Below are 12,962 nucleotides of genomic sequence, written 5' to 3'. Positions count from 1 at the left end.
AGGTGGAGCAGCCCCTGGCCCTGGGGAGGTGCGAGCAGCAGCCCCTGGCCCTGCTCACCCCATTCTCCAGGGCAGCTCCTGTGCCCTGGGAGGTTTCTGGGCTGCTGCTCTGAAAAGGGATTTCAGGTCAGGCTGACTTGGCTGTTCCCAAAAGGCACAGGACCCCTCCCTTTGTTTCAGTTCAGGTCCGGGGCAGCCACCCAGCCCTGTCCAAAGGCACAGAAGTGAAGCACGGCCAGGAACTCCCCCAGCCCTTCCCAGCAGCAGCAGCAGGTGCAGCCCCAGCCCCAGCGCCAGGCAGGTGCTTTCTGCACACCCAGACCTGCTGTCCCAACACAAACCACAGCTGCCCAAAACCTTTTCCAGGGGAAGTGGTCAGTGCTGGGAGCCCAGGGGATGTCCCCAGGACCCGAGCAGCAGAAAGGATCCCTTTTCTCCCAGCCACGAGCAGCAGGTGATGGGCAGGAAGGGCCACTCCACCACGTGCCCGCTCCCCAGGGATCCTTGGCACCTTGGCATGCTGCTGCTTCCTTTCCAGCCCACTCCAAAGAGCCATCTCCACGTGGGACGCTACCAAAACATTTATTGGAAGAGTGCAGGGTGGTGCAGGCTCCACAGGACCCCCCCTGCAGCTGACCACAGCGCTGGGGAGGGGGGCAGGCAGGCTCTGCTCACCCTGGGCACCTCCTTGTGTGCCCCAGCACCCAGCAGGAGATGAAGGCCCTTGTTTCCTCGAGGGAAATGTCCCTGCTGGGGCGTGGGCAGGGAGGACAGGCAGGAGGCAGCACTCGGGCACCCTGGAGCTCCCAGCAGGGACACCCAGGGCTGCTCGCTCTGGGCACTGCCAGGGGGGATCGCTCTGAACCACACTCCAGCGTGGCCTTTGGCTGCCGCTGGTTCTGTCCCAGCTGCCTCGGCCACCCCCGGGGCTCAGAGCGCCCCAATCCCCGCCCAGAGCGCGCTGAGAGCGGCCGCGGGGCTGGGAGGGAGCGCCGGCTCCGACCGGAGCCACGGCACGGAAAAACAAACAGCTCGGCATTTCTCTGGCAGGCAGGGACACCCCGTAAAAGGCACTTCCTAAATCCCTCCGCAAACACCAGGGCAGCGGCCGCCCCTCCCAGAGGGAGGAATATCCGCAGCTCGGGGCCCCCCTTGGGGCACAGCCGCCAGCGGCGCCCGCAGGTGTGGCAGGGTGGACACAGCTGCCACATCCTGCAGCCTGAGGTGGCACAGCTGTGACTAAAGGGGAGAGCTCCCTCTGCACGGGCACTGCTAAAGGAGAGAGCTCCCTCTGCACGGGCACAGCTGTGTGCAGCCCCTCGCCCGCTGAGTGTGCCAGGGCCCCTCCAGGAAGCACTCACACAGCCTGTCCAGACAGGTCTATTTACAGGAGAGCCACAGACACGGGGCAGGGAGGTGTCCCCCAGCCAGCATGGCCAGCTGCTGGCGTGGGCTGTGTCCCCCTGGGCCTGGCTGGGTGCTGTGCCCAGCCACCACCACGCCACCCCTGGCACCAGGTGAGGGCAGGGGCATTTTGCAGGTGCTGTTTCCAGACTTCGGGGGCAGCCATGGGTCCCTGGCTGCAGGGGCAGTCCAGAGAGGTGGAGGTGGCTGGTGGCATCATGCTGGGGCAGTGGCCCGTGCCAGCCCGAGAGGCACGGTGTCCATCCTGCCTTTAGTCGTTCTCGCTCTGCAAGGGACAGAGAGGGGAGTGGGGTGAGGTGCCAGGGCTGGGCTGGGGGACACAGCCCCTCTCCAGGGCCACCCTGCCCAGGCCCAGCCCTGCCAGCCTCACCTCCATTTTGCTGTATATCCAGCTGAGGAGCTTTGTCACACGTGTGTACACCCCGGGCTTGTTCTTCTGGCCACATCCTGTCCCCCAGCTCGTCACCCCGGCCACGTACCAGCGCCCATCGTCCTCGCACACCAGGGGCCCTCCGCTGTCACCCTGGCTCGGAGGGGCAGAGCAGTGAGGAGGGGAGACAGGAGATGCCCTCTGTGGGTCCCCGAACGGGGCAGCTGTGCCCTGGTGTGCCCCCAGCTCACCTGGCAGGCGTCCTTGCCTCCCTGCAGGTACCCGGCGCACATCATGCGGGGGGTCAGGTAGCCCTCGTACACCTTGTCGCTGTTGCAGATCTTGTAGTCGATCAGCTTCACCTCGGCCTCCCGCAGTTTCGGGGAGGTGTTATCTGCAAGGCAGGAAGAGCTGTGGGCCGGGGGGGCCTCGCCACCCTCCACCGCCCCCGGCCCCTCACCAGCGAGGGAGGAAGCGGCTGCTTCTCACAGCTCTCGTTTCTGCAAAGCCCCGCAGCCGGCAGGGCTATCCCGGGAGTTATCCCTGCGGGAAAGCCCTCCAGGCCCCCGCAGGGCTGTGCTCGGGGCAGGGGCTGCCTGCGGGGAGCCGCGGTCCTCCCTCACCTTCGTTCTCCCTGGTCTTGCCGAAGCCGGTGATGAAGCAGGACCGGCCGGTCTGGAATCGCTGGCCGTGCATGGGCAGGCAGGCGGGGCGCACCTGGGCTGCAGGAGCGGGATGGGAGCGAGGGATGAGTCAGCGGCACAGAAATCAGCACAGCCCCGCAGCCAGGGAGGAGCGTGGGGCGCAGGAGAGGCTCCACTCCGTGCCCATCCCACCCAGCGGCCCCGTGTGGGGCTGGGGGCACAGCTGAGCCCACGGCTGAGGGTGCCAGAGCCTTCCTGGCCATGGGACAGGCAAGGTGGCCACAGCAGAGCAGGATGTGGCACTCGGTGCCGTGGTTTAGTTGATGTTTTGGGGCTGGGTTGGACTCTATGGTCTCTTCAAGGTCTCTTCTAACCTGGTGATTCTGTGGATTCTGTGGATTCTGTGGATGCCCCAGCTGGCAGCATCTCCACGCACCCCATGGTTCCCAGGACACACCTCTCAGTCCTGACCATCTCCCCGTCCCCCAAACACCACCCAGCCAAGCCCAGGTAAGCTGGGTGACCTCACCTGAGAGTGTCAGTGGCCTGGAGAGCTTCATGAGGGCGATGTCGTAGTCGTCGTGGTCGTCGCTGTAGTTGGAGTTGATGATGACCTGGGACACGGGGATGCCCTCCATGGGCTGCTTCAGGTCTGACACCCCCCCATACACCTTCCAGTCGTCCAGGATCTTCATGCTGTTCCTGGCAGGGCAAGAGGGGCAGGAGGGAGTGAATGTGACCGTGTTCACAGGGGTCTGAGGATTAGGGAAGAGATGAGGGTCTGACTGCATGTTTCAGAAGGCTTGATTTATTATTTTATGATATATATTGTATTTAAAACTATACTAAAAGAATAGAAGAAAGGATTTCATCAGAAGGCTGGCTAAGAATAGAAAAAGAAGGAATGATAGCAAAGGCTCTCACATGAAGAAGCAGTGGGCAGCAGTGAGCACCCACTGGGCGTCGATGATGGTGCCGCCGCAGATGTGGATGGGTCCGTACTGCACGCTGACCTGCCAGGGCCATTTGTTCACAGAGGTCTCCTTCCCACCGATGATCCGGCCAGAAATCCTCTGCCCACAGGCTGGAGGGGACAGCAGGGCTGGGAGAAAGGCTCGGGGGGAAGGGGAGCACGGAGGGGACACACACACAGCACCCCACCACCCACAGGAGTCACGCTTACTGCAGGGGATGCAATGTTGGTGCTTTTCTATCACCCAGAAAATTCGCTGGAAGATGTCCCATTTGCCCACCCCTGTGCTGAGAAGGGGGGAAAGGGCTCCCAAGCCTGTGAAAAGGGCACCCACCCTCGGCTGTGTCCTAGCCAGCTCCTTACTTGTGCATCGCAGGGAGACGTACTTTCCTGTGAGGCACTGGGAGCTGCGGGAGAGAGGAGGAGGGAGAGCCAGCCTCAGCCTCAGCCCTGTCCCTGTGGCACCAGGGCAGGGCTGAGGGTGACCCTGGTACCTGTTGAGGCTCTGCTGGATGGTCTCTCGCTCATCAGTCACCGTGAGGCTCTTGCCAGGGACACGCAGGGGGATGTACTCGGTCTGGGACGCGCTGGAAGGGGAGAGGACAGGCAGTGAGGGTCCCCCCATGCGGGCACTGCCCACCTGGCTACCTGGTCCCTGCACTGTGCCCGAGGGGGAAACAGCGCAGCAGACCCAGCTCTCAGTCAGGGCAGGGCTTTGGCAGGGCCGCAGCACCCGAGCAGAACAACCCATCCTGCAGGAATTACTTCTGAAATCCCAGCTGCCGGCAGGTTTTCCTGGAGAGGGACTCGTCCCAGTCACTGCTGCACACCGGCAGCCACTGGCTCTCGGTGCTGGAGTACACGTGGAGCAAGGACTCCTCGGATAAGAAGCGCACTGTGGGATGGAGCAGGAGGGTCAGGGCTGCTCCTGGGGCTCTCCCCATTCCTCCCATCCCATCTCCCGTGCCTCACCACAGCCCAGCTCGTCGCTCCTCTGGGAGCAGTCGACGACGCCGTCGCAGCGCACGGCGCTGTCCTTGCAGCTCTCTGCTGGCTCCTTGTACAGGATGCCCGTCTGTGACCTCCAGAACATGACTGGAAGCAGGAGAACACCACGCTGAGGCCAGGGCTGCCCATGGGTGAAGGGCTGTGTCCCACCTGGGTGGGCATCTGGAGCGTTCCCCATCACCGGGTGTGAGCGTGAGGTGTTGGAGCAAGAGTGAGGAGCTGCTGGGGAAGGCCTGGGCACCCTGAGCACCCCCTGTGCTGCCCAGCTGCTGCGAGCCCCTCTCCGTCACCCACAGGAAATGCATTCAGCCTGTGAGTGCTTCAAGCCCCGGGGCTGGCGAGTGGCAGCAGGATTGAAGGGATTCCCTGGTGCCTGTGCCTGTTCTGCCTCATGGTTTGTCTTGGGGAGGGCAGCTCTGGGTGCTGCTGGGTGCCCTGCTGCCCACCAGAGTGAGCCCAGCAGAAGGAAAGCCCACTGCAGCCCCAAGCCCTCAAACACTGGCCTCAGCCCAGGCAGCAGATCTCCTTTTCTCCTTCCCCAGCTCCTGTCTCTCCACCAGATGTCAGGAATGCTCAGGGAACAGGAGGAGCTCATCCCTGTCTCTGAGCCAGGGGTTTCCCTCTGGCACTTCCCAGTGTGGGTATCCCCAGACTCTGCTGACCCCCAGCTCCCCTGAGAACCCCTCCAGGAGCCCGGAGCCCCCCGGGCTGGGCCCCCACCCCACTCACACAGCAGGATGAGGGCGATGAGCAGCACGATGAGCACAGAGACGCAGAAGATGAGCGCGAGCCGCCGCTGGCTCATGCAGGGAGCTCTGAACATGGGGGATCCTGGCAGCAGGGCAGAGGCAGGGTCAGGGTCAGGAGCCACCTCTGGGCTGTGGGAGAGCAGTGCTGTGCACACCCAGGCTGTCCTGTGGTCACTGTGCTCTCCCTTGCCCCCCACACCCCTCACACTCCAGCCCGGGGCTGTCTGTGACCTCCCTGCCTCCCTCCATCCCTCCCTCCCCAGCCTGGGAGGCACCAGGCCGTGGGTCAGCCCTGTCCCCATCCTCACGGGTGCTGTCACAGGCTGAGCAGGGGCTCGGCGCCGGGCCGGACTCGGGGCTGTAGGGTTTGAAGCTGATGCCCAGGACGTTCTCTCGAGGCGGCGGAGGTCGGGCACCGAAGATTCTGCTGGCCGTGGAGACATGGAGCAGGCTGGGAGGGACACTGCTGGGCGAGGCAGTGGTCTGTGGGCAGAGGGGACTGTCACCAGCAGTGACTGCTGCCCACCAGAGTCCCCCAGCTGCCACCCTGCCAGCTGTGAAGCTCAGAGACGGAGCTGAGCCCCCTGGCACCACAAGGAGCCACGAGAGTCACCACCCCAGTGCCTCTCTCTGTACCAGAGCCTGAGCCACATCCCACCCAGGATGTCCAAAATCCTCCTTGTCACTGGGTTTTTCCCCCTTCAAGCAGCTGAGCTTCCCAAAGGCATCACTGGGAGCCGAGCAATCAGCCGGGTATTTGGCATCGTGACAGTCACGCCGTGGCCCAGTTCCGTGGGGCCAGTGCCCCAATTTATGCATCTATCCCTAATTAGCCATTTGAAAAATACAGTGCAATTTCCAGCTGTCATTTAGTAACACTTAATAATCGGTGTTTTCCAAGCCCTGAAACGTCCTGCACCCTGGAATGCTGCTCTGCAGTTGTGTCACTCCTGATCCATGAATTCACAAAAGAAAATGTATCTGTTTCCTTTCCTCAAAATGCACTCTCCCAAATGCTCCCTTGGTGACAGAAGCCAGAGCCTCTCATTTCCCTCCAGAAAGAACCTGCGAACAAATCCCAAAATAAATGCTGCTTCCTCTACCTTTTGTGGGATGGATGGGGCTTGGAGCACCCTGGTCCAGTGGGAGGTGTCCCTGCCCATGGAAGGGGGCTGGAACTGGGTGAGCCTTCAGTCCCCTTCCTTCCAAACCATTCTGGGGAATGAGAACCGGGGAGCCCAGGGAGAAGTGGAGCCACCACCCTTCAGGGACCACTCACCACCCAGAGATGGGCTCTAACACATCCCTCTGGGAGCCTGCCTCTGGTTTTTGGCCCTGCACTGCTAGAGATCACCCTTCTCCACCAGCAGAAGTCATCCCTTTCTCTGCTTGGGCTGGAGCTCTGGAGAGGGCAGGGCAGGGACACAGGCAGGACAGAGACACGAGCAGGGCAGGGACACTGCTGGGAGCCCCCCTGTCCCTTCCAGCTGGCTTTTCTCCCTGCTCGTGTTCCCTGCCGGGAGCCAGGAGCCCTGGTGAGCAGCTCGAGAGGCTGCTGGTGCTGTGTGAGCTGTGCCCTCCCTGGTGATGCTGCTGTCACTTCCTGGGCTTTACCTGTGAGTCACAGCCCAGCGTGGCCACATGTCCTGCACGGCTCTGAGCCCAGCCACGCACCGGGGACACCTGTGCTGCACACTGGGGACATCTGCCCTGCACACTGGGGACACCTGTGCTGCACACTGGGCACACACCTGTGCCCTTCACACCGGGCACACACCTGTGCCCTTCACACTGGGCACACACCTGTGCCCTGCACACTGGGCACACACCTGTGCCCTTCACACCGGGCACACACCTGTGCCCTTCACACCGGGCACACACCTGTGCCCTTCACACCGGGCACACACCTGTGCCCTGCACACCGGGCACACACCTGCCCTGCTCGGGCCGTGCTTGCCAAGCCCATTCTGCAGAGCCGGCAGCCACAGCGCCCTGGGCTCAGGGCCACCCTCCCTGGCCAGCAGTGGCCGTGCAGGGCCACCCCCGGCACAAACCTCCTCCCACCCCCGGCACAAACCTCCTCCCACCCCCGTGGGCCCTTTGCACAGGCACTGCTGATGTCCCCTGGCCATGGGGAGCCACCTCCCCACTCGTGTGGAGCTCCCCGGGCTCCTGTGCACGGGGAGGAGCGAGAGAGGCACTTTCTGTTTCACTGCATCAGCCCCACTCCCAGTCCTTCCCCAGCAGCCTGGATCTGCTCCAGGTTTCCCTACACCCCCATTTCCCAGCACTGCTGCAGCCTTGCCCTCTCCCGAGGGTGCCAGGGGGCCCAGGAGAGCCCCTCAGTTTTCTCCTCGTGGCTGGGAGGGCTGGAGGGTGCCCTGCAGTGCCCTGAATGAGCCTGAGCAGTCCCAGCACTGATGGGATTTCAGTTCTCATGCACCCACATCGTGGGGCATCCCTGGGTACTCTCAGTGCCCGCTGTGGGTGACAGCCAGAGCTGTGGCAGGTCCTGGGCAGAGCAATGTGGAGATGACAGGAACCCTTCCTGGGAAAAGGATCTCTCCTGCCTGCGTTGAAATGAGGTTTTTGTAAATACCCTTTTCCTGTGGCATTTGTGTGCTGTCCCCACGTCTGATGTGTCACATCTCACCCTGCAGCAGCTGTAACCCTTTGCTCATCAGACCAGCAGCACTACAATCCTCCAAAGGACAAACCTCTCCATCACACACAGAGAAAACAGAGCCCAGCTTGCCCAGGGAGCCAGCAGTGCTGGATGCCACAGCACTCCCACCTGCAGTGTGCAAACACATCAAATTTACACCGAAACATGCCACAGGTCACTCTGCTCTGAGCGCTCCTCAGCAGGAAGCACATGCCCTTTCTTACACTCAGGTGAACTCCCAGCTGCTTATTTCCTTAAAACTTTTAAGTCTAAATAATTTTGTGGGCTGCCAGAAAGGGTGACAGAGCCCTTAGCACGGTGAGCAGTGTAGGGCCACGGCAGCAGAGCAAACAGTGGTGGTTTTGCAGAGATGTTCCTGCTGGGGAGAGCGCGTGACCCCGGCGAGCGAGCGCCGGCTCCTGCCCACAAAACCTTTACTCATCCCTCGCTGGCTTTTGAGTAAAAGTCAGAGGCAGAGCCCAGCCCGGATCACAGGTGCCGCTGTGGTTTCAGCCCTTTCCCCACGGCTCTGCAGGTGCTCCAGCAGCCACAGGGGTGATCCATGCCCAGGATGATCCATCCACAGGAATGATCCGTGCCAGGGCAGCCACAGGGAGGGGGGCATGGGCAGCCCCTGCCTGGCACGGAGGGCTGGCATTCACAGGGCAGCCAGGAGGGACACTGGGGACACTCCTGGCCAGCTTTGCTCACCCTGCAGAGAGTGAACGCTGCCTGTCTGCAGCACGAGCCCTCTGCTAAACCTGTCAGGAGCACAAACAGCACCTCCCACCCCATCCCAGAGCAGAGCCGGGCATGGCCCCCAAACCAAGGGCAGCAGCTCTGCCCGTCCCCTTTGCACCTTGAGCTGAGCACTGAGCTGCAGCTCCACGTCCTGCTGTGGAGGAAAGGCCCCCAAACCCATGGCAGCCAGGACAATGAGCAGGGGAAAGGTGATCCAGGCTGGCCTGGAGGCTCCAGGGAAAGCAGCCAGCAGGCAGCCACAGTTTCGGAGTGGGAGGGAAAGCGGAAGCCAGGGAACACCTGGGTGTTGTAACCAGACCCGGGGCCCAGCCACGTCCTGGGGGAGCAGCAGGGCACAGAGCTCCCAAAAACCCCGAGCATCAAGAGGGGAGAGAGGGAGGCAGCCTGGCTTCAATGAGCTCAGATCCTCCTCCCCAGCTGAGCCCACCCTCAGCACGGCTCCTGTGCCCAGTCTGGGAGCTCCTTCCCCTGATGTGAAGCACCCATTGTCTGCTCAGAGCAGCTCAGCCAGCACCCAACAGAGACATTGTCCTCACCAGGACAGAGGTGTCCCCAGCCTAGAGAGCCCCAATCCCTCTGGGTGACAGCGTCCTGCTCAGGTGCCACTGCTGAGTGAGGCCTGCTTGGGAGGGGACAGAGCCTGGCAGCAGAATGAGGGAGAGGGCACTGCCAAGACCCTGACACACACAGCACAGTGAAATCCCAAAGCCAGGCACTGTCACTGTGCAAGTGCAGGTGAGTGACTGTTTATTGGCCAGGGACAGCTCATCCTGTGCCACTGTGGGCAGCCTTTGGGCACAGACCCGAAATGTTCCAGGGGCTGAGTAACCACTGCTCACCTCACTCCACAGAGGGGCAAACAGAGGCCTGGAAAGACAGAGAGATGCTACTGCCATTGCAGAGCCAAGGGTGGCTCCTGGCACTCCTGATGTCCCATTTAACCCAGGTGACAATGCCAAGGTGGCCCAGTGGGACTGTCCAGTATTGAGCAATTGTCTCTCTGTGTGGCCATGCCAGTTCCTGCCCCACCATCACCAAGATGCAGTGATGCCACCCAGAGCTGGGACCACTCTGCATGTCCTCAGAGCCAGCCAAGACCCAGCACAAGCCCGCTGTGCCCCTCCTGGCCAGCCCCCCAGGCCAGGGGGCAGGAAGGGGACGCTGTCAGAGCTGGCTCTCCTCCCCTGGAGCCGCGGGCACGCCGTCACGGCCGCCTCTGTCCCGGATGTCGCTGGCACCCGGCGCTGCTCAGCACGGTAATTACTCGCTGCCTCGCCCGGTGCCCGGCCGGGATGGATGTTTTCCTCATGACAGGATGCTCAGCAAAGCCCCACATCCAGAGCTGAGCAGGTCCCAGCCAGCCCAGCCCAAAAGGGCGCAGGGAAAACTGCCTGGAGAGCAGGCGAGGGGAGCAGCGGGGCTGTGCCCACCAGTGCGGCGCTGCTGGACACTGAGCCAGAGGGCTCAGGAACGTGCCAGGCGGCACCAGATCCCTGTGGCAGCACCAATGGTCCCCTCAGCTCGCAGCTCCAGTGTGGCAAAGCACCCGAGAGGAGCCTCGACAGCTCTGCCCGCCCCAGGGATGCTGCTGCCCTCCCTCCAGGTGCCAAGGGGTGCCGGAGGCTGCGGCTCCTCAGGCAGCTCCGCCGGCTCCTTCTCCCTCCGGCTGCCGTGAGGAGCACCCGGAGAGCAGGAGCGGAGCGCGGTCCCTCCCCCAGAGCCCGAGGGGTCCATGGAGCGCGGAGCTCCCGCACTTACCGGGGAGGTTTTGCCGTCCATGGGCCGGGCTCGGGGCTGGGCTGGGCTCAGAGCCGCGGCTCGGCCATGCCAGCAGCGCGGTGCCGAGCAGGGCCAGCTCGGCGGGGCCGGCCCAGGAGGCGTTTGGCGAGCGGGCTCGTACGTCAGTGCCAGCAGCGCAGCAAACCTGTCGGACCTGCCGCCCGGCCCCGGCGCCGCCGGTTTCCCAACAGCTCCAAAACACCTGCGCTCTGCCGGCCGGCCAGGGGGCCCTGCGAGCGGGGCAGAGCCGGCCCCAGCAGGGAACTGCAGCATCCCGGGGCTCTCCTGGCTCACCCGAACCCCCGTTCTCCCCTCTGTGCCCCCCACTCACTCACTCACTCACCCACCCGCGGCTCTCCTGCCCGGCCCAGCGCAGGGGAGGGGATGCACAGCCATGCCCAGCCAGGAGAACCCCGCTGCTGTGAGCCACAAGTCAGGAATTCCCTGTCCCAAAGGAAATGAAATGCCGTTTCCGTCCGGTTTCTCTAGAGGATTTTTAATGCCTTTGCTGATGGAGCGATGCTTCTTCCAGGAGCCAGCACAGCCTCCTGCCTGCCCTGCAGGCACAGCCTGGGGGATGCTCTGCTTAACCCAGGATTCAGGTAGGAACAGGTGAAAATTCCCAGATTAGAGGAGAAAGGCCTAGCTTCACCCTTCATCCTGTCCCTCAGTGCCACAGGTGTCTCCTGGGATCATTCTTAGTGTAAATCCCTCGTTCATCCAGCTCCCCACCCACACCTGCTCATCAGAAGGGCAGGAGACAAGCAGGGATGTCCAGGCTTGGAGGAGCCCTGGTGCAAAGCTCCTTTGGAGGCTGGAAAGTTTGGGCTGGATCCCTCTGACCCCTCCTGCCCCCAGGATCCCAGCTCACAGAGGGGTTCTGGGCCAGCCCTCGCCCCACAGTGCATTCCTCTGTAGTTTTCACAGCCAGGAGTGGGTTTTGGGCTTTTTTGTTTGCTTTTTGTGCCTCTGCAGGTTGTGTCTGCTGAGTGCCAAGGTGGCCAAGCACTGAGCTGCACCCCCAGGCAGCCCTGAGCCAGCTGTGCCCTCCTGAGCTGCTGTGTCCAGTCCAGAAGGGGATTCTCAGAAAACAGCTCCAGGAATTGTTCATTGCCTGCTACAAAGCCACCTACAGAGAGCAAGTTCCAGAGAACAGCATGTGTGCCTTGACCCCAGCAGCCTGATGGTAAATGTCAGCATGCACACAGCTCCTGGCTGAAATCCTCACCTTTCCTGCTGCTGTGAGCCCTCCCTGCACCCTCCTGCCCTCCCAGCCATGAAAGAGGAGCTGAAACACACAGCCAGAGCCGGCTCCACCAGCCCAGGAGAGCTGCTCCAGCCTCTGGGCTCCAGGGAATTGGGCTGAGGATCCCCTGCCCTGCTCTGTCCTGCGGCAGGGCTGTGCAGAACCAGCCCTCCGGGCCCATCCCTGCCCTGCTCTGCGCAGCCTCACCTGCCTGGCCCTGCTGTCACCCTGGGGAAGCTTCCTGAGGGACAGCAGGGAGGGAAATGCACAGCCCCAGGTGCTCCTGGGCTGGGTTTCTCTGTGGTGTGTCCTCAGGGAGGCATTTCAGGGTCAGCCACATCAGCCCAGCTCTCAGTGTCCCCCAGCAGCCTCTCCTGTGGCACCTGGAGAGCTGTGCCCTCCCTGCAGAGCTCAGGCTCCAGCCCAAGCCCCCTCTGTTGCCACATTTCACAGAGAAAAGCAAGGCACAGTTCTTCCCAAGAATATTCCTGGGTTTCACATTCTCTGAACCTCAGAGAAAGAAAGAAACAATTCTTATCTCATTTGCTGTGCCTGTGTTTGTGCAAAAATAGAATGCAACATGGAGATTGTTTACCCTCAGTGATGGAGTTTTGTTTCCTTGGCCTGTCAGGGCCAGGTGTATGTGTGTGTGTGTGTCAGGACTGTCAGGACAGTCACGAGATTCTGGGCAGATTCAGTTTAGATGTAATGTAACATAGTGTAATATAATATAATAAAGTATATATATAATATATATATAATATATATGTAATAAAGTATATAGTATAGCATTTATACTATAAAATAATATAGTATAATAAAGTAATTAATTAACCTTCTGATAAGATGGAGTCAGATGCATTTTCTCTCCCCACTGTTGGGAGCGAAAATCTCATCTCCACCCCTGGTGTAGTATCATCCAAGCATTCTGCAGAACTCTTGTTCCTCCTCAGCCTCTTTCACTTTCCTCTAAATTGCCAACCACTTCTCCCAGTTCTCTGAACTGCCTCACCCGCAGGGCCAGCCCCGCTGTGGCTTTTCCACAGAACTCCCACTTTCCTGCCTTTTGGTCCCGTTGTTTCTCAAGGCCATGACTTGCACAAAGCACAGTCTGTGGCTTTGGGGGCCAGCTGCAGAGTGGCAGGACATCAGCTGGTCTGCCCTGGATGGGGATAAACCAGGGCAGGGAGGGGATCTGCTGCCGGTGCTGCTGCCGGGCTGAGAGCTTGTGGCAGCTCTTGGCCTTCATCAGGAAGATAAGTCAGGGGAAACAGGAGAAATCTCCCACTTCAGCCTTTAAGATGGTTCTTCCAAGAGGAGCCTGCATGTCTCTGCCCACCT

At 61.5% G+C, this 12,962-nt stretch overlaps 1 protein-coding gene across 1 annotated transcript; it reads right to left on the bottom strand.

The window, feature by feature from the left end:
- Nucleotides 1–1,675: 1,675 nt before the first annotated feature.
- TMPRSS13 (transmembrane serine protease 13) lies at nt 1,676–10,375 on the bottom strand. Its single transcript, XM_036397312.1, has 13 exons — nt 10,355–10,375; nt 5,478–5,652; nt 5,150–5,251; nt 4,385–4,507; nt 4,178–4,307; nt 3,907–3,999; nt 3,776–3,819; nt 3,364–3,523; nt 2,969–3,141; nt 2,419–2,517; nt 2,047–2,189; nt 1,796–1,948; nt 1,676–1,690 (listed from the first exon to the last, which is right to left on the bottom strand). The coding sequence occupies exons 1-13, from the start codon at nt 10,373–10,375 to the stop codon at nt 1,676–1,678; spliced, it is 1,431 nt and encodes a 476-aa protein (XP_036253205.1).
- Between the last annotated feature and the right edge of the window lie 2,587 nt (nt 10,376–12,962).

The sequence above is a fragment of the Molothrus ater genome, chromosome 22 (genome assembly GCF_012460135.2).
Source record: "Molothrus ater isolate BHLD 08-10-18 breed brown headed cowbird chromosome 22, BPBGC_Mater_1.1, whole genome shotgun sequence".
In the NCBI taxonomy this organism is placed as follows: domain Eukaryota; kingdom Metazoa; phylum Chordata; class Aves; order Passeriformes; family Icteridae; genus Molothrus; species Molothrus ater.
Note: the sequence above shows the minus strand (reverse complement) of the source record. Positions and strands in the feature narration are given on the sequence as shown.